Consider the following 23013-nt stretch of genomic DNA (forward strand, 5'->3'; position numbering starts at 1 on the left):
CCACTTTTCAGATTTCGTGGCAGAGCTGGGAATAGAGTCTCCGAAGGTGGCAGCTGATCACACTAACCACCACACCACAGAGGCGGACACAATTCTTAAAAGTAAACTTTCAAAAAATTGCCCGAGAAGCGCATAGAGCCATTCATATCAGCACTGGCCCTTGTGCTTAGAATTCAAAAACTATTATATCTGCGGAAGTATTTTATATTTAAAAAATTTAAAGTAGATTGATCAGTGCCCAAGACGTAATAACAGTAACTGAAGTAAGGCGCATGACTTCGACACGAGATGCCTGCTCACTTAGAGTATGTTTTTACCGAACAAAACCAAACCAAACCCCATAGCACTACAGTCCTTGAAGGGCCTTGGCCTACCAAGCGACCGCTGCTCAGCCCGAAGGCCTGCAGATTACGAGGTGTCGTGTGGTCAGCACGACGAATCCTCTCGGCCGTTATTCATGGCTTTCTAGACCGGGATGTTTTTACCGGTCTTAAGTCAATTACCAGACAGTGTAGCTTGGGAGACAAGAGATATCATTTGTTTCCCCTCGACAACATGCATTACGTCTGCCTTTGTGGTGTAGTGGTTAGTGCGAATAGCTAACCCCCCCCCCCCCCGGAGGCCCGGGTTCGATTCACGGCTCTGCCACGAAATTTTAAATGTGGTACGAGGACAGGAACGGGGTCCACTCGGCCTCGGCTGGTCAACTGAGTAGAGGGGGTTTCGATTCCTACCTCAGCCATCCTCGAAGTGGTTTTCCGTGGTTTCCCACTTCACCTCCAGGCAAATGCCGAGATGGCACTTCAATAAAGGACACGGCCACTTCTTTCCCTCTTCCTTGTCTATCCCTTCCAATCTTGCCTTCCCCCACAAGGCCCCTGTTCAGCATAACAGGTGAGGCAGCCTGGGCGAGGTACCGGTCCCCCTCCTCAGCTGTATCCACCGACCCAAAGTCTCACGCTCCAGGTGACTACCCTTGAGGCGGTAGAGGTGGAATCCCTCACTGATATCGAGGGAAAAAGCAACCCTGGTCGGTAAACGGATTACGTAACAAAGAAAATATTGTTTATATGTCCGCCTCTGTAGTGTAGTGGTTAGTGACATCCCTAGAGGCCCGGATTCGATTCCTGGCTCTGCCACGGAATTCATAAATTGTTACGAGGCTGGAACGGGGTCAACGCAGCCTCGGGAGGTCAGACTGAGCAGAAGACATTCGATTCCCACCTCAGCCATCCTCGAAGTGGTTTTCCGTGGTTTACCACCTAACTTAAGGCCACGGCCATTTCCTTCCCTCTTCCTTGCCTTTTCCTTCTACTCTTCTCCTCCTCCACAAGACCCTTGTTCAGCATAACAGGTGAATCCGCCTGAGCGAGATACTGGTCCTCCCCCGGTTGTATCAGCCGACCCAAAGTCTCACGCTCAAGGGCAGTGGAAGTGGAGAAGTTGGATCCCTCGCTGAGTCCTAGGGAAAGACCAACCCTGGAGATGAACGGACTAAGGAAGAAAAAAGAAAGAAAGAAAAAAAGATTGATCAGGTACTACTTTTTTTTTGTAAGTTGTTTTACGTCGCACCGACACAGATAGGTCTTATGGCGACGATGGGACAGGAAAGGGCTAGGAATGGGAAGGAAGTGGCTGTGGCCTTAATTAAGGTACAGCCCTAGCATTCGCCTGGTGTGAAAATTGGAAACCACGGAAAACACTCTTCAGGGTTGCCGACAGTGGGGTTCGAACCCACTATCTCCCGAATACTGGATACTGGCCGCACTTACGCGACTGCAGCTATCGAGCTCGCTGATTAGGTACTTCTACCGTAACCTACTTAGAACATTATTTTGATCCCTACCACCCTCCGAAATAAGTGCAAACCGGGCGAGTTGGTCGCTTCCTTCCAACTCCTAGGCCTTTCCTATCCCATCGTCGCCATAAGACCTATCTGTGTCGGTGCGACGTAAAGCCCCTAGCAAAAAAAAAAAAAAAAAAAAAAGGGCAAAAAGTACCTACACGTCTTCCCGCTGAAGCTTATTTAAAGCAATTGCTTCCCGAGTTTTACGGTCGCAAACATTGTATGTTTGTTTCCACCTCTGTCCTTCCTAGTACGATAAACACGAGTCGTGTCACGTACAGACTTCTACAAACTCCAGTTTGATAGCAAACACTCGTATTCCACTTAGTAAATTGTATGCGATAAAACACGTGCACATGAGATTACTACCGCGGGATAGCAAAACGGACACGTAGAACATGAGAAAGACGAAGAGGGCTTCAAAAAAAGGTTCTCTGTTATAATATAACTGTTCCACAATATACAAACAAAGCAACGCAGAAGTGGGTAAACTGCCTTCATTGGATGGTCAGTGACTGTTAGTTTTTTTGTCTAATTACAGAATATGAAAGTGCTGAAATACGTCAGTCTCGTGTCGGTAGATTTACGGGCACGTAAAAGAACTCCTGCAGCACTAAATTCCGGTACTTCGGCGTCTCTGAAAACCGTCAAAAACGTAGTTAGTGGGATGTAAAAAACACAATAAAATTATTAATTACAACATACAGGATGCCCGTTGAATAGTAGAGCAAGCGTAGCTGCGAAGAATGTTGTGTGTGAAAGATGTTATCATAATACTCATTCTGAAGATTGTTCTTCGTGCGAGTGCAGTTTGCGGACAAATAATGAACTTGGCAACATCGCATGCGTGTAGTGCGTGCATATCTGCTGGCCTTCACAGAACATATGTATGATACACGCAAAGCATATGCCGAGCCGCGTCCATCCATACTACGCGTCGGCCACTGGCGTTGCCATATCATCGTTTTCGCCACAATAATTGGCTGTGTCTTCGAAATTACACCTCACAGCGCCCGGCTCCATGGATAAATGGTTAGCGTGCTGGCCTTTGGTCACAGGGGCCCCGAGTCCGATTCCCGGCAGGGTCAGGAATTTTAACCATCATTGGTTCATTTCGCTGGCACGGGGAATGGGTGTATGTATCGTCTTCATAATTTCATCCTCATCACAACGCGCAGGTCGCCTACGGACGTCAAATCAAAAGACCTGCACCTGGCGACCCGAACATGTCCTCGGACACTCCCGGCACTAAAAAAAAAACATACGCCATTTTTTTTCGTTTACACCTCATAGGATTTTCTGTACAGAGTTCGACGACTGTCAATTTCCTCTTCGTAGTTTTCTAGGCCAGTATCCAGTATTCGGGAGATAGTGAGTTCGAACTCCACTGTCAGCAGCCCTGAAGGTGGTTTTCCGTGCCTTCCCATTGCATACTAAACAAATACTGGGGCTGTGCCTTAAGGCCACGGCCGCTCCGTTTCACTCGTAGCCCTTTCCTATCACATCGTCGGTGCGACTTAAAGCAAATTGTAAAAGAAATAAAAAATTTAAAAAAATAAAAAAAGTTTCTAGGCCTCCTCCGATCTCTGCCAGTACGTCTTTCATGCTATTTTTCACGTCCTGGATATCCACATCCTTAATTTTTACGATGTCTTTCCAACTCAGGGACGCAAGATTGATGTCCACTCTTCCAGTCACCAATATCATAGCGATCATTATCGTTAACACCATTTCGAGGCAATTAATACTATTTCTCAATCCGTGGTTATTCCATCGGACGAAGACCGCCCTGTACAGTTAGAGAGCTATTCCTATTTCCATTCGATTTAGCAGTAATTGGAGGATAACCATTCCCCCACAGTGAAATTTTGTAACAGTCGTTTGGCAGTGTGCCGGGTACAACGGGAGTACTTTAACATCACGCAGACCGTATGTGGACGAGCATTATCCACTTGAAAAATGGCACCACAATTCTGCCGCATGAGAAGTAATACATGAGTACGCAGGATGTCCATGACGTACCGTTATGGCACCAGAGTTCCCTCAGTCACTACCAGCCATGACCTGAAATCATTCCCGGTGGACCCCGTGCGGGTGGGGGACGCAGACGAAAAATACACCCACGGTATCCCCTACCTGTCGTAAGAGGCGACCAAGGGATGATTGTATTAAAACCATGAAACTACTTGTGATAAGTACCACCAGGCGGGGAATACCATGGGTCGCTTTTACTTGCACTTAGTACCACTATGTTAGGTACCAAATACGTTTGTGATTAATAGCAACAGAGTGCGTTGGCGGCTTTTACAGTACCTGTGATTAGTACCACTATATGAGCGCCACCATGGTTCTGGCTTGCCTATGATTAGTACCCACTATGTGAGGAACACCACGGGATAGTGCGGGTCCCTGTGTTTAGTACACCCATGTGATGAACACCATAGGTTTGCGATGCCTGTAAACGGCACCGCAATGTGCGAATTTCATTACGTGTGAGTAGTACGATAATGTGTGGAATGCCGAGAGTCTACGCTACTTTTGATTATACCGCAACATGACAAATACCATGGTTCTACTTTCCTAGCGATAAGTACCAATATGAGGGGCCGATGACTTGGATTTTGGACCCCTTTAGATTAAAAGTATCAACGATTCAGTATTATGCTATAGACGCAGTCCCTTGGTCAGTAATATCATGACGAATAGAACACCAAGTGAGATCTCTCACCGAGTTCAAGCGCTCTCCCGCAGAGCGGCGCTAGTGGAGCCTAACACCAACGCTACACGGTGATTTAATCGAAATTACATTGATACGCAAATAATCAAATACAACACATGATTAACACTGTCAGAGAGTTATAATATTATCACTCCGCACGAAGAAATATCTTTGAACTTTAATAAGAGATCATACGAAATAAAATGAAACATTACGAAAAGCGAGAGCAATATTGTGCTTTTACATACTTAAAAAATCATTTTTAAACAGAGCAAATTAAACATACACTGGACTGTAAATAACACTGAAACTTTTCCCACATAAATTAAATGAAGTAAATTACTCACTAAAACTAGTTTGAGGCCACTTTCGATAGTTTACGAGTAGACTTAGAAGATTGTCGACCTTGCATTTCAAAGTGTGTTCAATACAACAGCCAGCTCCTGATGGCACAACTGAAATCGTCTCAATCTAGTAAAGACACTAGTAAAAATATCGCCCCACATTAAATTGAATCTCTTCTCTTAGTTTAACCTCATCGAATATAACTATCCCGTACCGTTTATTCTCGTTCATTTCATTATTAAAATAATCTGAAATAGTGTTTAAGCAATGAGGATTTACACCGTAGGGACATTTAAGTCCTTTGCAGAGTTTCTTCAAATGACTTTGTGAGGGAAGATGTAACAAATTTTGCCTATATCCTATCCTCTAGGTGATGTTATTCTAAGTAATAAACTCTCTAAAAGAAAACCTCATACCATGCAGGTCACATATTCTGCTTTTGGCCGACAGTTGCTTATCTGTCCGCGGAATAACTCTAGCCCACTTCGCAAACAGATTATTACCCTTTGGTGGTGTAAAATGCCGTCTACCATCAGGCTTCCTTCCGTAACCCGATTTACAACCAGGAACGAAACAGTACGACATTTTCTCGAAATAATAGAAAACTAGTTGATTGCACACACAAAGCACTGCACAGATACTAACACGATCTTTCAGAAAATTATTAAAACAAACTAATAGACGGTAAAATTATCACCACGACTTCACGCACGCTCGCTATACCTTTGCCGACAATTGGGTGCACGTGTCGTCGCAGTTGGATTGTTGAGACTGCAGCGCCACACTACGGCAGGACCACCAACTACAATGTTAAAGAGAGCGGAGTGATCACACTTGGTATTATATTCGTCATTGTTTCACGTCAGTTTCTGTGAATGCCAGACATGGCGGGTCGGATCCACTGGTTGTTTTAAATTCATATCCATCCATTCATTCTTCGTCCTCACGTTTTGAATTCTGGTCAGTGGAGGATTTTGGACTTGTAATTTGTCATTACATTTCGTACCATTAGGGGCCGATGACCTAGATGTTAGGCCCCTTTAAACAATAAGCATCATCATCATTCTCAGTGGTTCCCCACACCATGACGCCGGGAGTAACACCACTGTGCCTCTCCAAAACATTGGAACTATGGGACTTTTCTCCAGGTCGCCACCACACTCGCAGACGATGGTCATTCGGGCTACTGCAGAGCCAAGATTCATCGCTGAACACACAGTGCGACACCGTTCATCAGCCGTCCTTGCTTCCCAGTTACGGCACCACTCCAGACGCATCAGTTTGTGTTGTGTTAACGGCAGCCTGCGCCTGGGACGGTAATTCCCTGTTCCGACTGCTGTTAGTCTCCAACCGGCTAAGACACGAATTCTTAAACAGTGTATAGTCCTTACAAGTACATAAGCAGTTCGTTTCGTCTGTTTTCTTGGTAGCCCAGCATTACAGTCCATATAAGTCCATGTTCAACCGCACGCGCACTGCCTCTGTTTCAGCATAAGGCGAGTCCGACTCGTTGGCTGAATGGTCAGCGTACTGGCCTTCGGTTCAGAGGGTCCCGGGTTCGATTCCCGGCCGGGTCGGGGATTTTAACCTTCATTGGTTAATTCCAATGGTCCGGGGGCTGGGTGTTTGTGCTGTTCCCAACATCCCTGCAACTCACACACCACACATAACACTATCCTCCACCACAATAACACGCAGTTACCTACACATGGCAGATGCCGCCCACCCTCATCGGAGGGTCTGCCTTACAAGGGCTGCACTCGGCTAGAAATAGCCACACGAAATTATTATTATTAGCATAAGGCGATAGCGATCAGTGAGACATTGATGTTTCGAGGGGACACTGTACGTGAACATAGGTAGATGTAAGGATGTGACAGAGGGGCAAAAAGCGGTAATCGTGTTTGGCCGTTCCCATAGACATACGGTGCGTGAAGTTCCTGGATTTGTTGGTGTTTCGCAGCGGACTGTTCAACGTGTGTACAAGCAGTGAAGTACTACACGTGGCCACAAAACACGACAAAAGAATTGTGGCGGGAAAAAGATCCTGAGTAAGAGATATCGGAGACGTGTTTCACGGCTTTTGAATCAACATCTCTTCCAAATCTGAAAGAAGTTGTTGCAGTGGGTGAATGAAGATCCATCCCAACCTGTTAGCGAGAGAACTTTGCGACGGAAATTGCATGCAATGAACATTTGGGGTCGACACCTCGCAAGAGGCCATTGCTCACACGCGCACATGAAACTGCGCGTCTTCAGTGGGCTAGAATTCATCGAATGTGGACTTTAGTTGACTGGCGGAACGTAATGTGGCCTGATGAATCACGTTTCTGCCTGTATCGCAATGACGCACGCGTCGAGTTTACCGAAGACCAAATGAAGCATTTCATCCTGGATATGCGCAAGGTCAGGTTCAAGCCGGAGGTGGGTCTGTGATGGTCCCGCTTACTGAGGTGACTATTAACATGAACCAGCATGTTTATTTAAACATTCTGGATATTCAGGTGCTGCCTTTCCATCAATTTGATACCCTGAATTTTCAAGATGACATCAGCAAAATTCATCGGGATGAATGCATATGTGGCTGGTTTCCTGAACACTCCCCCACGCTATTACATCTCGATTGGCCTGCAAAGTCACCTGACTTGAACCCCATTGAAAATATGTGAGGCATGTTGGAAAAAACTCCGACATCAGCATCCCCGAAGTTTGGTGGAATTGTGCGATCAAATCCTCAGCGAGTGTCTTAACCTAGACGCGATGTACCAGCACAACCCTGTGGACACGTTCCCTAACCGAATCCAGGCGGTTACCATGTCCAGAGGCGGAGTAATACGGTATTCTATTGTGCTTGTAATGATTTCTCAAGAGGTGCCTAATTTTTTGTCTGTTGAGCTTAGAATGACTGAATGGACAACCGTTTTACAAGCTTTTCCCTCCAGGTAAAGAACATAGAACTCCTCTAGTTGCCCGTCACATCTCCCAGCCATTGATAATCCTATTAATAATACCCCTATCGAGGACAGGCTTATTACAATCCCTCTACTGAAAACTTAAGCTGCCTTCTGAGCAGGGAATATATTTCCGGTTTTCATTTTCCAAACACTGATACCTTGGATTTATCTCCTCTCCTGTGCGATCACTATCATTCATCGTAGCTTGTCAGATTTACGTACCAAATCCCTTGTTTGTTTTATCTTGTATGGTAATGAGTATTGTTTCACAAAACAGTGCTGCCAATACAGGTAGTAAAACAGGAGATGACAAATTTTCCCTAACATGCCCTGTCAGCCTCTCTCTCTTTATTCCTGCCCATTTGCTCGATAGTGACAGCTCGCATATCACACTCATGCACAGTATAAATATGTCGATCGCTAAAATGTAACTCATAAAATTAGTACATGTCGACGTGTACTAATACAGTGAAATATGACGTCACCTTCGTTAGCCTGCCTTAATACCACATAGCCATTAGCAGCGATAGTGGATTAAGAAGAGAATCCATCTAAATCTGTCTGTTGCTAGACTGTGCCGAACAGAACAAAAGTAGGTTATGAGTGATTAATTAATTGTATCCACGGCCAGCAGTGATATTTAGCCATGTGGAAGTACATTTCACAATGGTTCCTTGTTCCAGGAGGCATAGATTTCCGATGAAGTACAATTCATAATACCAAGCAACAAAGTTAGCGTGGGAAAAACCACATTAGAAAAAAACTAAACATCTCCAAATATATCTTTGATGTGAAGCTTCCACGGTATGTAGAGATGAAAGTACAGAAAACAACAACACGGTTCAACCCGAAAGTCTAACTAGATAATCATATACCTAACCTCACATAAAATAACCTAATTTCCTAATCTAACATAGCCTAACCTAATCTAATCTAAACCGAGCTTGATAGCTGCTGTATCCAATAGATAGTAGGCTCGAATCCCACTGTCGGCAGCCCTGAAAATGGTTTTCCGTGGTTTCCCATTTTCTCGCCAGGCAAATGCTGGAGCTGTACCTTAATTAAGGTCACGGCCGCTTCCTTCACACTCCTAGCCCTTTCCTGTCCCATCGCCGCCATAAGACCTATCTGTGTCGGTACGACGTAAAGCAACTAGCAAAATAAAAAATCTCTTCTACCTGGTGTAACATAACCTAACCCCGCCTAGCCTGACTCATCTAAATTCTAATAACCTAACGTAATCACACCACCTAATATAATCTAACCTCCAATAATGCTACCTAAACTAATCTGATCTGATTTCTTCTAAGCAAACCTAACCTAACTTTTTTGGGTATTAGTTTTACTCGCGTCGACTTAGATAGGTCTTCGCCGACGGTGGGATGGGAGACGGAATGAAGCGACCAGGGCCTTAATTAAGGTCCAGTCCCAGAATTTGCCTAGTCTGAAATGGCAAACCACGGAAAACCATACACAGAGCTGCCGACAGTGGGACTCGAGGCCACTATCTCCTGAATGCGTAACCTAACTTGACCTTTAATCTAATCTAAGCTACCTAACCTAACCTAACCTAACCTAACCTAACCTAACCTAGCTTAACTTTTCCAAACCGAACATAACTGTCACTTTTTAAGATAGTGAAAATCTGTACTGATTTGAGTAAAAGAAGCCAAGAATAAAGAACGCGCAGTTCTTTATTTTTCCATATAAATATATACTAATTACTGTTTTTGCTAAACGGTACATTTCGTAAAGATTGTTTACTAATTCTTTTCGCTAATACATTTTTCACCAGACCCGGTGTCCGGCTCCATGGCTAAATGGTTAAAATGCTGGCCTTTAAGGTCTAAGAAGTCCCGGGTTCGATTCCTGCCAGGTCGGGGATTTTTACATGTATTGGTTAATTCCTCTTGACACGGAGACTGGATACTTGTGCCGTCTTAATCATTAAAATTCATCCTAAGTAGGGCCCCATCCTCAGAGACGCGCAAGTCGTTTATATGGCGTCAGCTGGGAAGAGTTTCACCAGGCCACACGTTGTTGTTGTTGTTGTTGTTGTTGTTGTTGTTGTTGTTGTTGTTACCAAAACCGGCAATGTCATTTTTCCTCATGAAAATTTGCTAATATGCTGAAGGACGAATAGTCGCTAGTGGTTTCAAAGTTTTATAGGCAACATAAATATCTAAATGTTGTTGTTGTTACCAAGTTCTTTAGCTCATTCCACGTTAAGAAAACAGTGTTGTTCTTATGGACCTACAAGGAATGAACACACCCCCTCTCAGACACCCATAATTCCTCGTGATTAAGGAATATTATATTGTATTTTATAATGTATTTTGAAACATAGATAAAAAAGGATCAGGCATTTTTTCCCGTGAGTTATTGATATAACAACGTAATATTTCATTTTTCATACATACATCTGTAGGGGGGAAGCACAATGGCGGAAACAGCCATCGCTTCGTTGCCTTCCTTCATTTTCCTTGTTCTGTTTTGCTCTGGTACAAGCCTCGTGTAGTCCCTCGCTCTGTGAACCGCCGGCAGTTCACTTCTGTAGTGGAGTCATCTACAGTATTTATTTGTTACGTCTGTCTTCTAACCTTTATTGCCTGTAGAAGTGTATTAAATGCAGTCAAATGCATCATCCCTCACATCTCGAGCTCATAAAAATTATTTGTCCATTTTCTCCTTCATTTGCCTTACACTTCAATGTTGAGGTATTTTATGTGCCGTAGTTTACCTTTGATTGTGTACAAACAAAAAAATAGCTCCTGCAAACCCCCCGATCCCTTTAGTTCACAAAAATGATTTATGGCTTAGTTTCTTCCACTTTTCGTCTTGAACTTAAATATTGAATTTCACAAATTTATGTGCCACCAATGATGGTGTTGAGCAGAGAGCCGTTGGCCATGGCAGCCCTGTAGTCATAAGGGCAATACATGGAATGAGAACGTTCTCCACCAACTATTGAAAGACGTTCTCCTTAAAAATATTGTAAAATTTCCCTTACGGAAAATCAAATGTTCATAAATGTCTTTCAGTAAAGGAAACTCAAATCGATAACGATTAATTTATTTGCATCTAACGAATCGTTCTCGAGAGTTCCGACTCGTTGGCTGAATGGTCAGCGTACTGGCCTTCGGTTCAGAGGTTCCCGGGTATGATTCTCGGCCGGGTCGGGGATTTTAATCGGTTCTGATTAATTCTTCTGGCTCGGGGACTGGGTGTATGTGTCCGTCCCAACACTCTCCTCATCATATTCAGACAACACACCACACTACCAACCACCACAGAAACACGCAATAGTGATTACATCCCTCGATATAGGGTTGGCGTCAGGAAGGGCATCCGGCCGTAAAACCAGGACCATAACCACATGATCGACGCAGTTCGTACCCGCGACCCTACGGGTGTGGGGAAAAGCTCTAGTAAAAGAAGAAGAAGAATCGTTTTCGAGATAAATCTGAATGGAATTTGGATTAGACTAGTGTAGGATTCGGAGCATCCAAAAGGAGGAAATTGACTCGGGGTCTATAAGATTCCCACGAATAAATTAATCATTATTCTAGAGTATGGTGTCCTCTTTGATTAAAAAAAAAAGCCTTCTATATGTCTCTCATTCATGGCCGTTCATCAGTTCTTCTATTAACAGCCTACACGGTTGCTAGGTAACGTCGTGTCACACATTTCGTCTGGCTAATTTCGTGACGCAGATTTTCAGACCACCCTCAGTCATGAGACATATTTATGTCCAAACTTGGGAAAACATGTGTGGCTACTTCGTGGTGGACTCGTTATATATCTCCTTCGTGTAGCGAGCGAGACACTGTTTGGAACAATACCAACCACAATGATGGATCGTTCACGTTAAGCCTGTTGCGTAACTAGCATGAGGTCCAGTAAAACTCTTAATAGAATCCTTGAATAGTGGAGAGAATACAACCACGGTATCCCCCGCCTGTCGTAAGAGGCGACTAAAAGGAGCTACCAAGAGATGATTGAATTAGAACCGTGAAACTAATTGTCATTAGTACCACCACGCGAAGAACGCTATGGGTCGCCTTTACTTGCGAGTAGTACCACTATGTTAGGTACAGAATAGGTTTGTCATCATCATCATCATCATCATCATCATCTGTTTACCCTCCAGGTTCGGTTTTTCCCTCGGACTGAGCGAGGGATCCCACCTCTACCGCCTCAAGGGCAGTGTCCTGGAGCTTCGACTCTTGGTGGGGGATACAACTGGGGAGTATGACCAGTACCTCGCCCAGGCGGCCTCACCTGCTATGCTGAACAGGGGCCTTGTGGAGGGATGGGAAGACTGGAAGGGATAGACAAGGAAGAGGGAAGGAAGCGGCCGTGGCCTTAAGTTAGGTACCATCCCGGCATTCGCCTGGAGGAGAAGTGGGAAACCACCGAAAACCACTTCGAGGATGGCTGAGGCCTCCCGAGGCTGAGTGGACCCCGTTCCAGCCCTCGTACCACTTTTCAAATTTCGTGGCAGAGCCGGGAATCGAACCCGGGCCTCCGGGGGTGGCAGCTAATCACGCTAACCACTACACCACAGAGGCGGACGAATAGGTTTGTGATTAGTAGAAACAGAGAGTCAATCAGTATGTGTTGTACAGTACCCATGATTAGTACCAATATATGCGGAACACCACGGGCTTGCGTTGTATCTGCATGACCTGTGATTTGTACCATTATGTGAAAAACACCTCGAGAATGAGCGTTGCCTGTGATTAGTACCAATATAGGCGGTACACCACGGGCTTACGTTGCCTGTGATTAGTACCAGTGTGTGAGGAACACCACGGGATAGTACGAGTCCCTGGGATTAGTATACCTATGTGAGGAACACCATGGGTTTGCGTTGCCTATGAGTGGCGCCGAAATGTGAGAAACACTATAGGGTCTGCGTTACCTGTGAGTAGTACCATAATGACGTATGGAACACCGTAAGTCTACGTTACTTATGGTTAGTACCGTCACGTGAGAAATACCATGGTTCTACTTTACTAGCGATAAGCAACATTATGGGGGGCCACTAAATTGGATTTTGGACCCCTTCAAACAATAAGCAACATCGATTCAGGATTGTGCTTTGGAAGCAGCGGCGAGGTACTGGTCCTCCTTCCGAGTTATATTCCTCGATCCTAACTCTCACGCTCCAGTACATTGCCCTTGAGGCGATACAGGTGGGATTCCCTTGCTGAGTCCGAGGGAAAAACCAGCCTCCCTGGACAGTGAACGGAGTAAACGGATTAAAGATCATTATTATTATTATTATTATTATTATTATTATTATTATTATTATTATTATTATTATGAGTTCTTGAAAAGTACAGCAGCGTAAATGTAAAATTGTCATTAGAGCCTGTAAAACTAGGCTCAATGTCGACCCCAACTGTCATCCGAAATGAAATTAGTTGAAGAAATGGATCAACATATCATTGAGATTTTAGAAATCGGCAATCCTGTTTTTAATTTCAGAAGTAAATGAAATTTTATGACGAGGCGAATAGGTCCTCGGACATCCCCGGAAGTAAAAAAGAAAAAAGCGTGATTAGCTGCCACCGCCAGAGATAGAGGTTCGATTCCCGGCTCTGCCATAAAATCTGGAAAGTGGTACGAGGGCTGGAACGGGGTCCACTCAGCCTCGGGAGGTCAACTGAGTAGAGGAGGGTTCCCACCTCAGCCAACCTCGAAGTGGTTTTCCGTGGTTTCCCAATTCTTATCCAGGCAAATACCGGGACGGTAGCTAAGGCCACGGCCGCTTCCATCCCTCTTCCTTGTCCATTCCATCCCCACACAAGGCCCCTGTTCAGCATAGCAGGTGAGAACACATGGGAGAGGTACTGATCCTCCTCCCCAGTTGTATCACCTGACTATCTGACGCTCCAGGACACTGCCCTTGAGGCGAAAGAGGTGGGACCCTTCACCGAGTTCAAGGTAGACGGATTAAGAAAGAAAGAAAGAAAGAAAGAAAGAAAGAAAGAAAGAAAGAAAGAAGCGAAAAACCCATAAGCAAAAGAAGTCAAAAGCTTTGACATGATTCGATTTTTTTAAACATCTAATATTGCAAATTTTTACCACTAAATATAATGTTTTCATAAAATGTTGCTGTTGTAGTCTTCTCGTTAAAGAAATGAAATGAACATGAAATGCAACCACTCTTCAGAAACGACGGAGCAATACATAGCCCGCCCTCTAGTAGCGCTACTACGAAGTGACACCGGCTGTAGCTAAGTACCTGCGCTTCGCCTCTCCCCACCGCCTAGCTGCTTTGGCCGAGTGGTTTAGGTGTTGGTTATACGACTGGGAGTGAGAACTTCAGAAGTTCGAATCTCCAGATTTCCGTGTCGGATATAGCGGCCATGTATCCTTCATGGAAATCGCCGTTGTATAACCTTCTGCACAGGCCTGTGTGAATGTGTGAGTGAAAAAATCTCTGGGCGGTGAACCCGGGGTAATTTCTTTCCCTTTCCCCCCTTTCACCCTGGGTTCACCCTCAGAGGTTTCTCTCGAAAGAGAGTTTTGCAAAAATAAAAAAATACTTGTACAAGCTTACAAGCGTATCTTTTAAAATCTTGAAAATTTTGTCTTATCTTCCTTCTGCCTTTTTATTTAATATCTACATCGAAGAATCAAGAACAGTCATTGTATAAAAGTTGATGGCAAACTGATATCATTTAGTTAACCCAACCCTTTGCCTCTAACTGGTGCCATTGTACTACTTCATTGATTACCATTAAATATTTTAGTATTATGTATATTATATTTATGTATATTATGACTGTGTTTAAATAGTTTAATATAAAATGTTGGTTTGTGATTCCAGTGATGTAGGTAACTACTTGAAACTACTGTGGCGGCAATTATTCAACCAATATGGTTATTTGTAGATGATATAGGCCTGATAGCTGAGAATGAGAGAGGAATGGAGAAGCCACTGAATCACATAATGCGTGAGCAGTGACAATAACGTTATAAATTTGGTCATCACCAATTAAATAACCTGGCTGTCCTAATTCTGCACGGATTAATAAACTAAGAGATGCATCTACCATTCCTGCTCAAGCACCAAATATGAAGTATAATGTTCCAATATCCTTATGATTAGTTGAAAAAAGTCATTGTTGCGGTAGGGTGGCTGAAATGATAGGCGGTAAACTGTAAATTTATTTAGGAGAATTTTCTCCCCTACCAGGCTTTATAGACAATAATGATATTAGACTGCAATTCTAAAGGAGTAGGTAAAACTATTAAGGCTTAAAGATTTTTGTCTTTATTTATAGCTTTGAAGGCTATTAGTTTTATTAACTTAAAGCCTTAAAGCATAAAATAGACGACGGAGCTAAAGGGTAATCCTTTAAACAGATGCGGTATGATAGTAAACAAAAATAAAACAAAGGTAATGGTATGCACTAGGGAGGGTGACCGAGAGAAATTAGTCCAAGTAAAGGAATTTAAATATGGAAAATGTACGGGGGAAGTAAATCCTCGAATTGCGCAAGCGAAAGACGCCTTCCCAAAAAATAGTCTACTAACATCCAAGAATGTTAACTTAGAGTTGCAGAAGCACTTTGTGAAAAGTTTTATATGGAGTATTGTAAGCTAAACATTCAGCGAGATAACACTAGAACCAAGAGATCTCTTAAATCTATTTTCTAGGAAGCTTCAAGAGTTGGATGTTAGACTGTAAACTGAACATACCATTCGCTGTTAAAACCGTTGTATTGTTCTTGGTCTGTATTTTAATGTAAGATCTTGTAGTGTACTGCAATCTGAATATCAACATACCAGACTTGTTAGTGTCTTTATAATGACAAGTCTTGCATGCGTGCACCACACACGCACATGCACCTTCATTCTGTTCATCATCATTTTGTCCGGCTCCACGGCTGAATGGTTAGTGTGTTCGCCTTTGGTCACTGGGGTCCCGGGTTCATTCTCGGTAGGGTCGGGAATTTTAACCATCATTGGTTAATTTCGCTGGCACGGGGAAAAGGTGTATGTGTCATCTACATCACAATTTCAACCTCATCACAACGCGCAGGTCGCCTACGGACGACAAATCAAAAGACCTGCACCTGGCGAAACAAACATGTCCTCGGACACTCCCGGCACACACACAAAAAAAAAAGCCATACGCCAGTTCATTTCATTTACACCTCATAGAATTTTCTGTACAGAGTTCGATGACTGTCCATTTCCTCTCTTCGGTGTTTTCTAGGCCAGTATCCAGAATTCGGGAGATAGTGGGTTCGAACTCCACTGTCCGTGCCTTCCCATTTCATACTAAACATATGCTGGGGCTGTACCTTAAGGCCACGGCCGCTCCGTTTCACTCGTAGCCCTTTCCTATCACATCGTCGGTGCGACGTAAAGCACATTGTAAAAATAAAAAGTTTCTAGGCCTCCTCGAATCTCTGCCAGTACGTCTTTCAGGTTAGTTTTCACGTCCTAAATATCCACATCCTTAATTTTTACTACATCTTTCCAACTCAGGGTCCCAGGATTGATGTCCACTCCTCCAGTCACCAATACCACAGCGATCATTATCGTTTACAACACCATTTCGGTAATCAATACCAATTTTTTCATTCCGCATAGCTGGTATTTTAAGCGGTTATTCCATCGGACATTGGCCACCCTGTAGAGTTAGTTATTCCTATTTCCATTCGATTCAGCAGTCATAATGTCTTGTAATTGGAGGATAACCATCCCCCCAAAGTGAAATTTTGTAACAGTCGTTTGGCAGTGTGCCTTAACATCACGTAGACAGTTCATAGTAACCCTTACCGTATGTGGACGAACATTATCCACTTGAAAAATGACCTCAAATCATTCCCGGTGGACCCCGTGTGGGTGGGGGACGCAGACGAAAAATACACCCACGGTGTCCCCTGCCTGTCGTAAGAGGCGACTAAAAGGGACGACCAAGGGATGATTGTATTAAAACCATGAAACTACTTGTGATAAGTACCACCAGGCGGGGAATACCATGGGTCGCTTTTACTTGCACTTAGTACCACTATGTTAGGTACCAAATACGTATGTGATTAGTAGCAACAGAGTACGTTGCCGGCTTTTACAGTACCTGTGATTAGTAGCACTATATGAACGTCGCCATGGGTCTGGCTTGCCTATGATTAGTACCTACTATGTGAGAAACACCACGAGATAGTGCGGGTTCCTGTGGTGATGGACACTATAGGTTTGCGATGCCTGTAAATGGCACCGCAATGTGCGAAACACCATAGGTCTCTATTTCATGTGCGAATTTCATTACCTGTGAGTAGTACCATAATGTGTGGAATGCCGCAAGTCTATGTCTTTGCTGGCGGGACCTAGTGTTTACAGTGCCCTTTGTCTTCTGGTATAGGCTAGACCGATTTTGTTACTTTCATTGATCTGTTTCTGAAAGTGACTGAGGTATGAGTGATGCTAATAATGCCATTCCTTTAGTAGCCATCCCCTGCTATAAATGGTGTGAAAATGTTGCTCAAAGGGTCAGTTGGTGCATGCATTTCAGTGGGCTTGGCAGACTGATATGTAATAGCAACTTCTGACTCGGCGAGGAAAGCAACGGGAAATTACCTCACTCCTCCTTTCCTTAGTAAGTTATGCCTCTTCAGTGATGCCTAGGCCATGTATGAGGATGTTGAGGATCCAACCAGCCTTAGGGCTGAGGACTGAACGAACATATATACATTACATACATACATGACAAGGCCTACGCCTGAACTGCAATTGTGTGCCGATGTGAAGGAAAACAGGATGAGTATACAGGCCATTTCACATCACCAGAATACATATGATATATTTAATTGGTTGTCTGATATTTCTAAGCCGTCTAAACTGTATTGCTAGCCACCATTCAATCCAATCAATCAATCAATCAATCCATCCATCCATCCATACCTTACATCACTGCCTTCACGGTTTCTAGGTAACATTGTCTGGCCATCCACTGTCACACATATTGCGACAGTAATTTCGTAACGCAAAGTCATGAGACATATTTATGTCAAAATGTTACCCTTCGTTTAGAAGTCTGTGTTAATTCATAATCATTGGTCTGTGACGGTAAGGTTCTTATTAGATACGGACGTGAATAGTGGGACGTACGTAACCATGAACATACGTACTATGGTCGATCATTTACGACCTATGAATGTTTATCAGCTGGAAAAGAGGGAATATTTCGTACTAATTTTAATATATCATCAAATCATTACTTCAAAATGAAGTAAAATTCTCTCGTTCTTAGGGTTGTTGGTTGAGAGCCAGCTCACTCAGTTCGTTTAGACGTAGGTGTTAGTTTATTAATATTTCTATTTGTTTTACAGACAGGTCTTATGGCAACAATGGGGTAGGAAAGGGTCAGGATTGCGAAGGAAGCGAACGCGTCCTTAATGTCGGCTCAATCCCAGTATTTGCCTGGTGTGAAAATGGGTAAACCACCGAAAACAATCTCCAGAGCAGCCAAAAGCTACGGGACCCAAACCATATAGCCAAGTCGCTTTGTTCTGTAATGGTTAGGTTCTGATGAGTGACAGATTATTGCTCTAGTTTCAATATATTTTAATGAACGAAGTGAGGCATAAGGGTTCAGGCTTAATTTAGGTGTGCGTACAGTATTTGGTTCCGAGTGACCACGATTTCCACTGTTGGTATATTGATCTATTTGGTCGAACCACTCTTCTACAAATTGCCACCAGAGTTGCGTGTACAGTATCAATGGGCATGAGTTGAAAAGTTTGCTTTAGTCAAACAGTTGTGACCAGTTGACTGGATTCCCTGGTGCGTTACCCAAACAGAGTTGCACTGTATGAAGCCCTCAGACCCATCTCCCAACTTCATTTAAATACTGGGAGTTAGAAACGCTGACAGAACTACACACAAATGGTCAAGGGAGTTTGCACATTAATAATGACATGTATGAATATAATTCGCAGTGGCTATCTCTCACTTACACAGATTTGTTTCTGTGTTTTATTGCAAGCAGAGGAGGCGCGTAACATGAATAAAGATTTGAAGTAATAAACTTCACCGGATTGCTGGAGGAGGGAGTTAGCATTCATTTCGCGCTCTGATCCACTTAACTTCCATATGTCAAGAGGCTATAAAACGTTTATATACTCACCACTGTGACGATGCGTGCCCACTGTGAATGTACCGTATCTCATTGCAGCTTTAAGCAGAAAACCGCTGATAAACTACATGAATAAATGGTTGGCATAGACTGGAAATTTTGTTCAGCAAATACATGTTTTAAATTCTAATGAGTCCTATATACAGTGGCGTAGAGGGTTGATGGTGCTTCAGTCATGTTATCCGCATTCATTTAAAGATAAAAATGTTTTTTCTTAGCCTGTTCTGTAGCGTAGCATTCTATGCCCAAAATTAAGTGGTCGAACCCCGGCTCAGCCAGCTGAATGATACTGAAATCCAATAAAACTATAGCATTTGTTGATGATGGTGCTGCTTGTTGTTTAAAGGGGCCTAACATCTAGGGCATCGACCCTTATGGTACGAAATGAAAGGACAAATTAAAATCCCAAAATCCTCGACTGGATGGATGGATGGATGGATGGATGGATGGATGGATGGATGGATGGATGGATGGATGGATGGATGGATGGATGGATGGATGGATGGATGGATGGATGGATGGATGGATGGATCCGACCCACAGTTCCTCACGTGCACAGAAGGTGGCGTAGAACAATAGTATTACTGACCAAGGGACTGCTTCTGAAGCGATGATGCTTGCAGTCGAAAGGAGTCCAAAATCCAAGTCATCGGTCCCTCATAATGGTACGTATGGCTAGAAAAGTAGAACCATGGTAGTTGTCAATGTTGCTGTATTAATCAAGAGTAGCGTAGACTCGCGGTATTCTACACATTATGGTACTATTCGCAGGTAATAAAATTCGCACATTGCGGCGCCATTGACTGGCAACGCAAACCTATGGTGTTCATCACCTACGTGTACTAGCCACAGAGACTCTTACTAACCCGTGGTGTTCCTCATATAGTGGGTACTAATCATAGGCAAGCCAGAACCATGGGTTCCGTCATCCCATGGTGTCGCTCAGATAGTGCTACTAATCACAGGTACTGTAAAAGCCGTCGCACTCTCGTTTACTACTAATCACAAACCTATTTCGTACCTAACGTAGTGGTACTACGCGCAGGGAAAAGTCGACCCATGGTGTTCCCCGCGTGGTGGTACTAATCACAAAGGGTTTCACGGTTCTAATATAATCATCCCTTGGTCGCCTCTTACGGCAGGCAGGGGATACCGTGGGTGTATTCTTCGTCTGCGATCCCCACCCACAGGGGGTTGTGTGTTTGGTCCGTGAGAGGTATTTCATTTATCGCTATCCGCCGGCAAGCCGGTTAGGACCACCCTATCCGCCACCTAGGAGTATCACCTCTCCCCCTGCTACGCCAGCGTAGTAGGTTCGTGGATGGCATTTGTTTATCAGCATTTTAAGAAAACCCTCTTGAAAACAAATTTCTACTCCTCAACGTCTGCTAAAATCTGCATCAATGTGCAGTAGATTATTATAATTATTATTATTCATTTACGGCCAATTGAAACAACATTAAACTGAGTGAGTTAGCAGAGGTTTTCCGTGGTTTCATATTTTCACTCCTGGGGCTGTACCTTCAGGCCATGGCCGCTCCCTACCCACTCCTAACCCTTTCCTACACCATCGTCGCCGTATGACCTGTCTTCTTTCCTCTGTTCGTCATGGAAGCCTCTGAAGCTGTCGATCTCGGATCTATACTTTGTTCGGACGTCTTCCCTAAGATCCCTTCTTACCTCCCTGAACCATTCGTCGGAAACTTTAAGTCTATTGTCGAGTGTTTTAAAAATCTGTTTTGTCAGTCTCATTTTATCCGTTCTAAACAGATATCCATAAAATTTGAGTCGTCTTTTCCTCATTGACTCAATTCATTTTCTTCTTCTTCTTCTCCTCCTATAAGGTAGAAGAAAGTACTGATAATGAATATTGGTACAAAGAGGTGGGAAAGATGGTAATAGTTTACTTGCAATTTAGTAAAGACCCTACATATCAACTGGTCACTTGATCACATAGACAACATTCTACTGAAGTTCTGAGCCTCACTGTGAACTTGAGCTCCACTTTTCTAAACTAGCATTGTAGTACCTAGCGGAGTCTAACGATTCTAATTGACTCTGTTTCAGGTTCGGTTGTTGGAAATTCCCCACCTGTCCTCACCAAGGATTTGGACAAGCTGGTACTCTCGGAGGCGACCCGTGTTGGAGATGTGGTGTTCCAGCTCACTGGATCAGATCCTGAAGGATCGCCTATTAAGTATGGTATCATGGGAACAGACAGGCTGGAAGTAGATCCAGTATCAGGCAAGGTAAGTGCCAATAGACGTGGTTAAAACATTATTTTATTTTATTAGTTTCCTGAAAATTACCAAGGTTATCACAGGAACAAATTATAACAAAGACACAACATACGGTTATAGAATTGCTGATAAAAATAGGAAAATAGTACAAGAGATTAGGGTGCAAAAGCTGGGAGGGAGAGTCTTCCCCCACCGACGATTTTATCTCAAAGGTTCCTCCCCACTAAAATTGTCCGGGGAGGGGATAAATATACAGTATTACTGAAATTAATGTTTTACTGTGCATATTGTAATAAAAAATATCAGCAATAATACACATAATATAGAAATAATACGTAGCATGACTGCCAGACCTTGAGAAATAAAACAACTTAGTGGTGGCGACTTCGCACCTGCAGCGTATTGTTCATGTTTCAGAGCGGCAAGTCCATCCGAAACCCGGGCAAAAATTTAACTTATTTGAAGCCCTCCTCCCTTGTGTCATGTTGTTTAGTTGACAAGTTGTTGACAAGTATAGGTTACAGGGCATCGAAAGGGTCACTCTCACTCAGAGCCTAAGACACTACCATGAATGAATAGTCGGTTCTCTTGAGTATGAGTATGAGTATGAGTATAGTAGAGTAGAGTAGAGTAGAGTAGAGTATCGGCATCCATCAATACACATCACGCTGACCATCTGTACTTTAATGCTGCCCCTCGTTGATAATGTATGTGTCATGGTGATGTACCAATACTTCACATCACAGCCTGCTAGATCGCATTGACCATCTGTACTCTAACGCCCCCCTTTGATAATCAATATGTCTCTCAGTCATGGCCATCCATCAGCGCTTTGCATCACAGCCTTGCCTCCGTAGCGTTACTGTTAGCAGTATTAGCTGCCGTCCTCGGAGGCCCGGGTTCGGTTCCCGGTACTACGAGAAATGTACGAATGGCAGGAGGGCTGGTAAGTGGTTGAAGTGCCTAAAAAGAGCTGCATCGCCTCGGGATGAGGACTCGAGTTCAGCTCCATGGCTAAATGGTTAGCGTGCTGGCCTTTGGATCAGAGGGTACTGGGTTCGATCCCCGGCCGGGTCGAGGATTTTAACTTTCATTGGTTAATTCAAATAGCTCGGAGGACCTGCACCAGGCCTCTTTGGACGCCACATCACAACCTGCACGGTTGCTAGGTAACGTCGCGTCGCACTTTTTATATCGCTAAATTTGTGACGCAAATTTTCTGACAACCCCCAGCCATAAGACATATTTAAGGCAAAACATTAACCTTGCTTACCATGTCAAAACCAGATTGTTTTATAAATTTCATATTATGTACATTATAAACTTGTCTGACTAAAATACTTGACCGAGTAGCATATTCTTGTTATTAAATTGCAGGTGAAGGTGGTGAAGCCTCTGGATCGTGAGGTGAACGACACTCTTCGTTTCGTGGTGACTTTGGAAGATGAGGTTGGCGACGGCACTGAGAACAACGTGGTGAGAATCCCCGTCTACGTCATCATCCTGGATGAAAACGACAATCCTCCAGCCTTCCGGGACGTAAGTAGAATATTGTTTATACTTGCAAACGAGGAAAAGAACAGACCAGGAACGATCGTCACTAAAGTCTTTCTTTTCTCCCCCACCATATTTCATCCAACACCAGTGGCTATCACTCAACCTACTAACACACAAAACATAAAATTACATTTTTTTAAATCTTATCTATTTATTTGTGAAGTCGAGACGCTTGGTTTGGGCTGAAAATT

At 43.7% G+C, this 23013-nt stretch overlaps 1 protein-coding gene across 2 annotated transcripts in view; it reads left to right on the forward strand.

Annotated features, from left to right (window-relative positions):
* The window catches only part of Cad87A (cadherin-87A), a 656540-nt gene that overhangs the window by 516535 nt on the left and 116992 nt on the right, over positions 1-23013 (forward strand). For both annotated transcript variants that reach the window (XM_067154818.2, XM_067154819.2), the window contains 2 exons: positions 21093-21274; positions 22643-22804. In XM_067154818.2, the coding sequence (XP_067010919.2) occupies positions 21093-21274; positions 22643-22804 (344 nt within the window). The remainder of the gene's footprint in view (positions 1-21092; positions 21275-22642; positions 22805-23013) is intronic.

The sequence above is a fragment of the Anabrus simplex genome, chromosome 10, assembly GCF_040414725.1.
Source record: "Anabrus simplex isolate iqAnaSimp1 chromosome 10, ASM4041472v1, whole genome shotgun sequence".
NCBI lineage: Eukaryota > Metazoa > Arthropoda > Insecta > Orthoptera > Tettigoniidae > Anabrus > Anabrus simplex.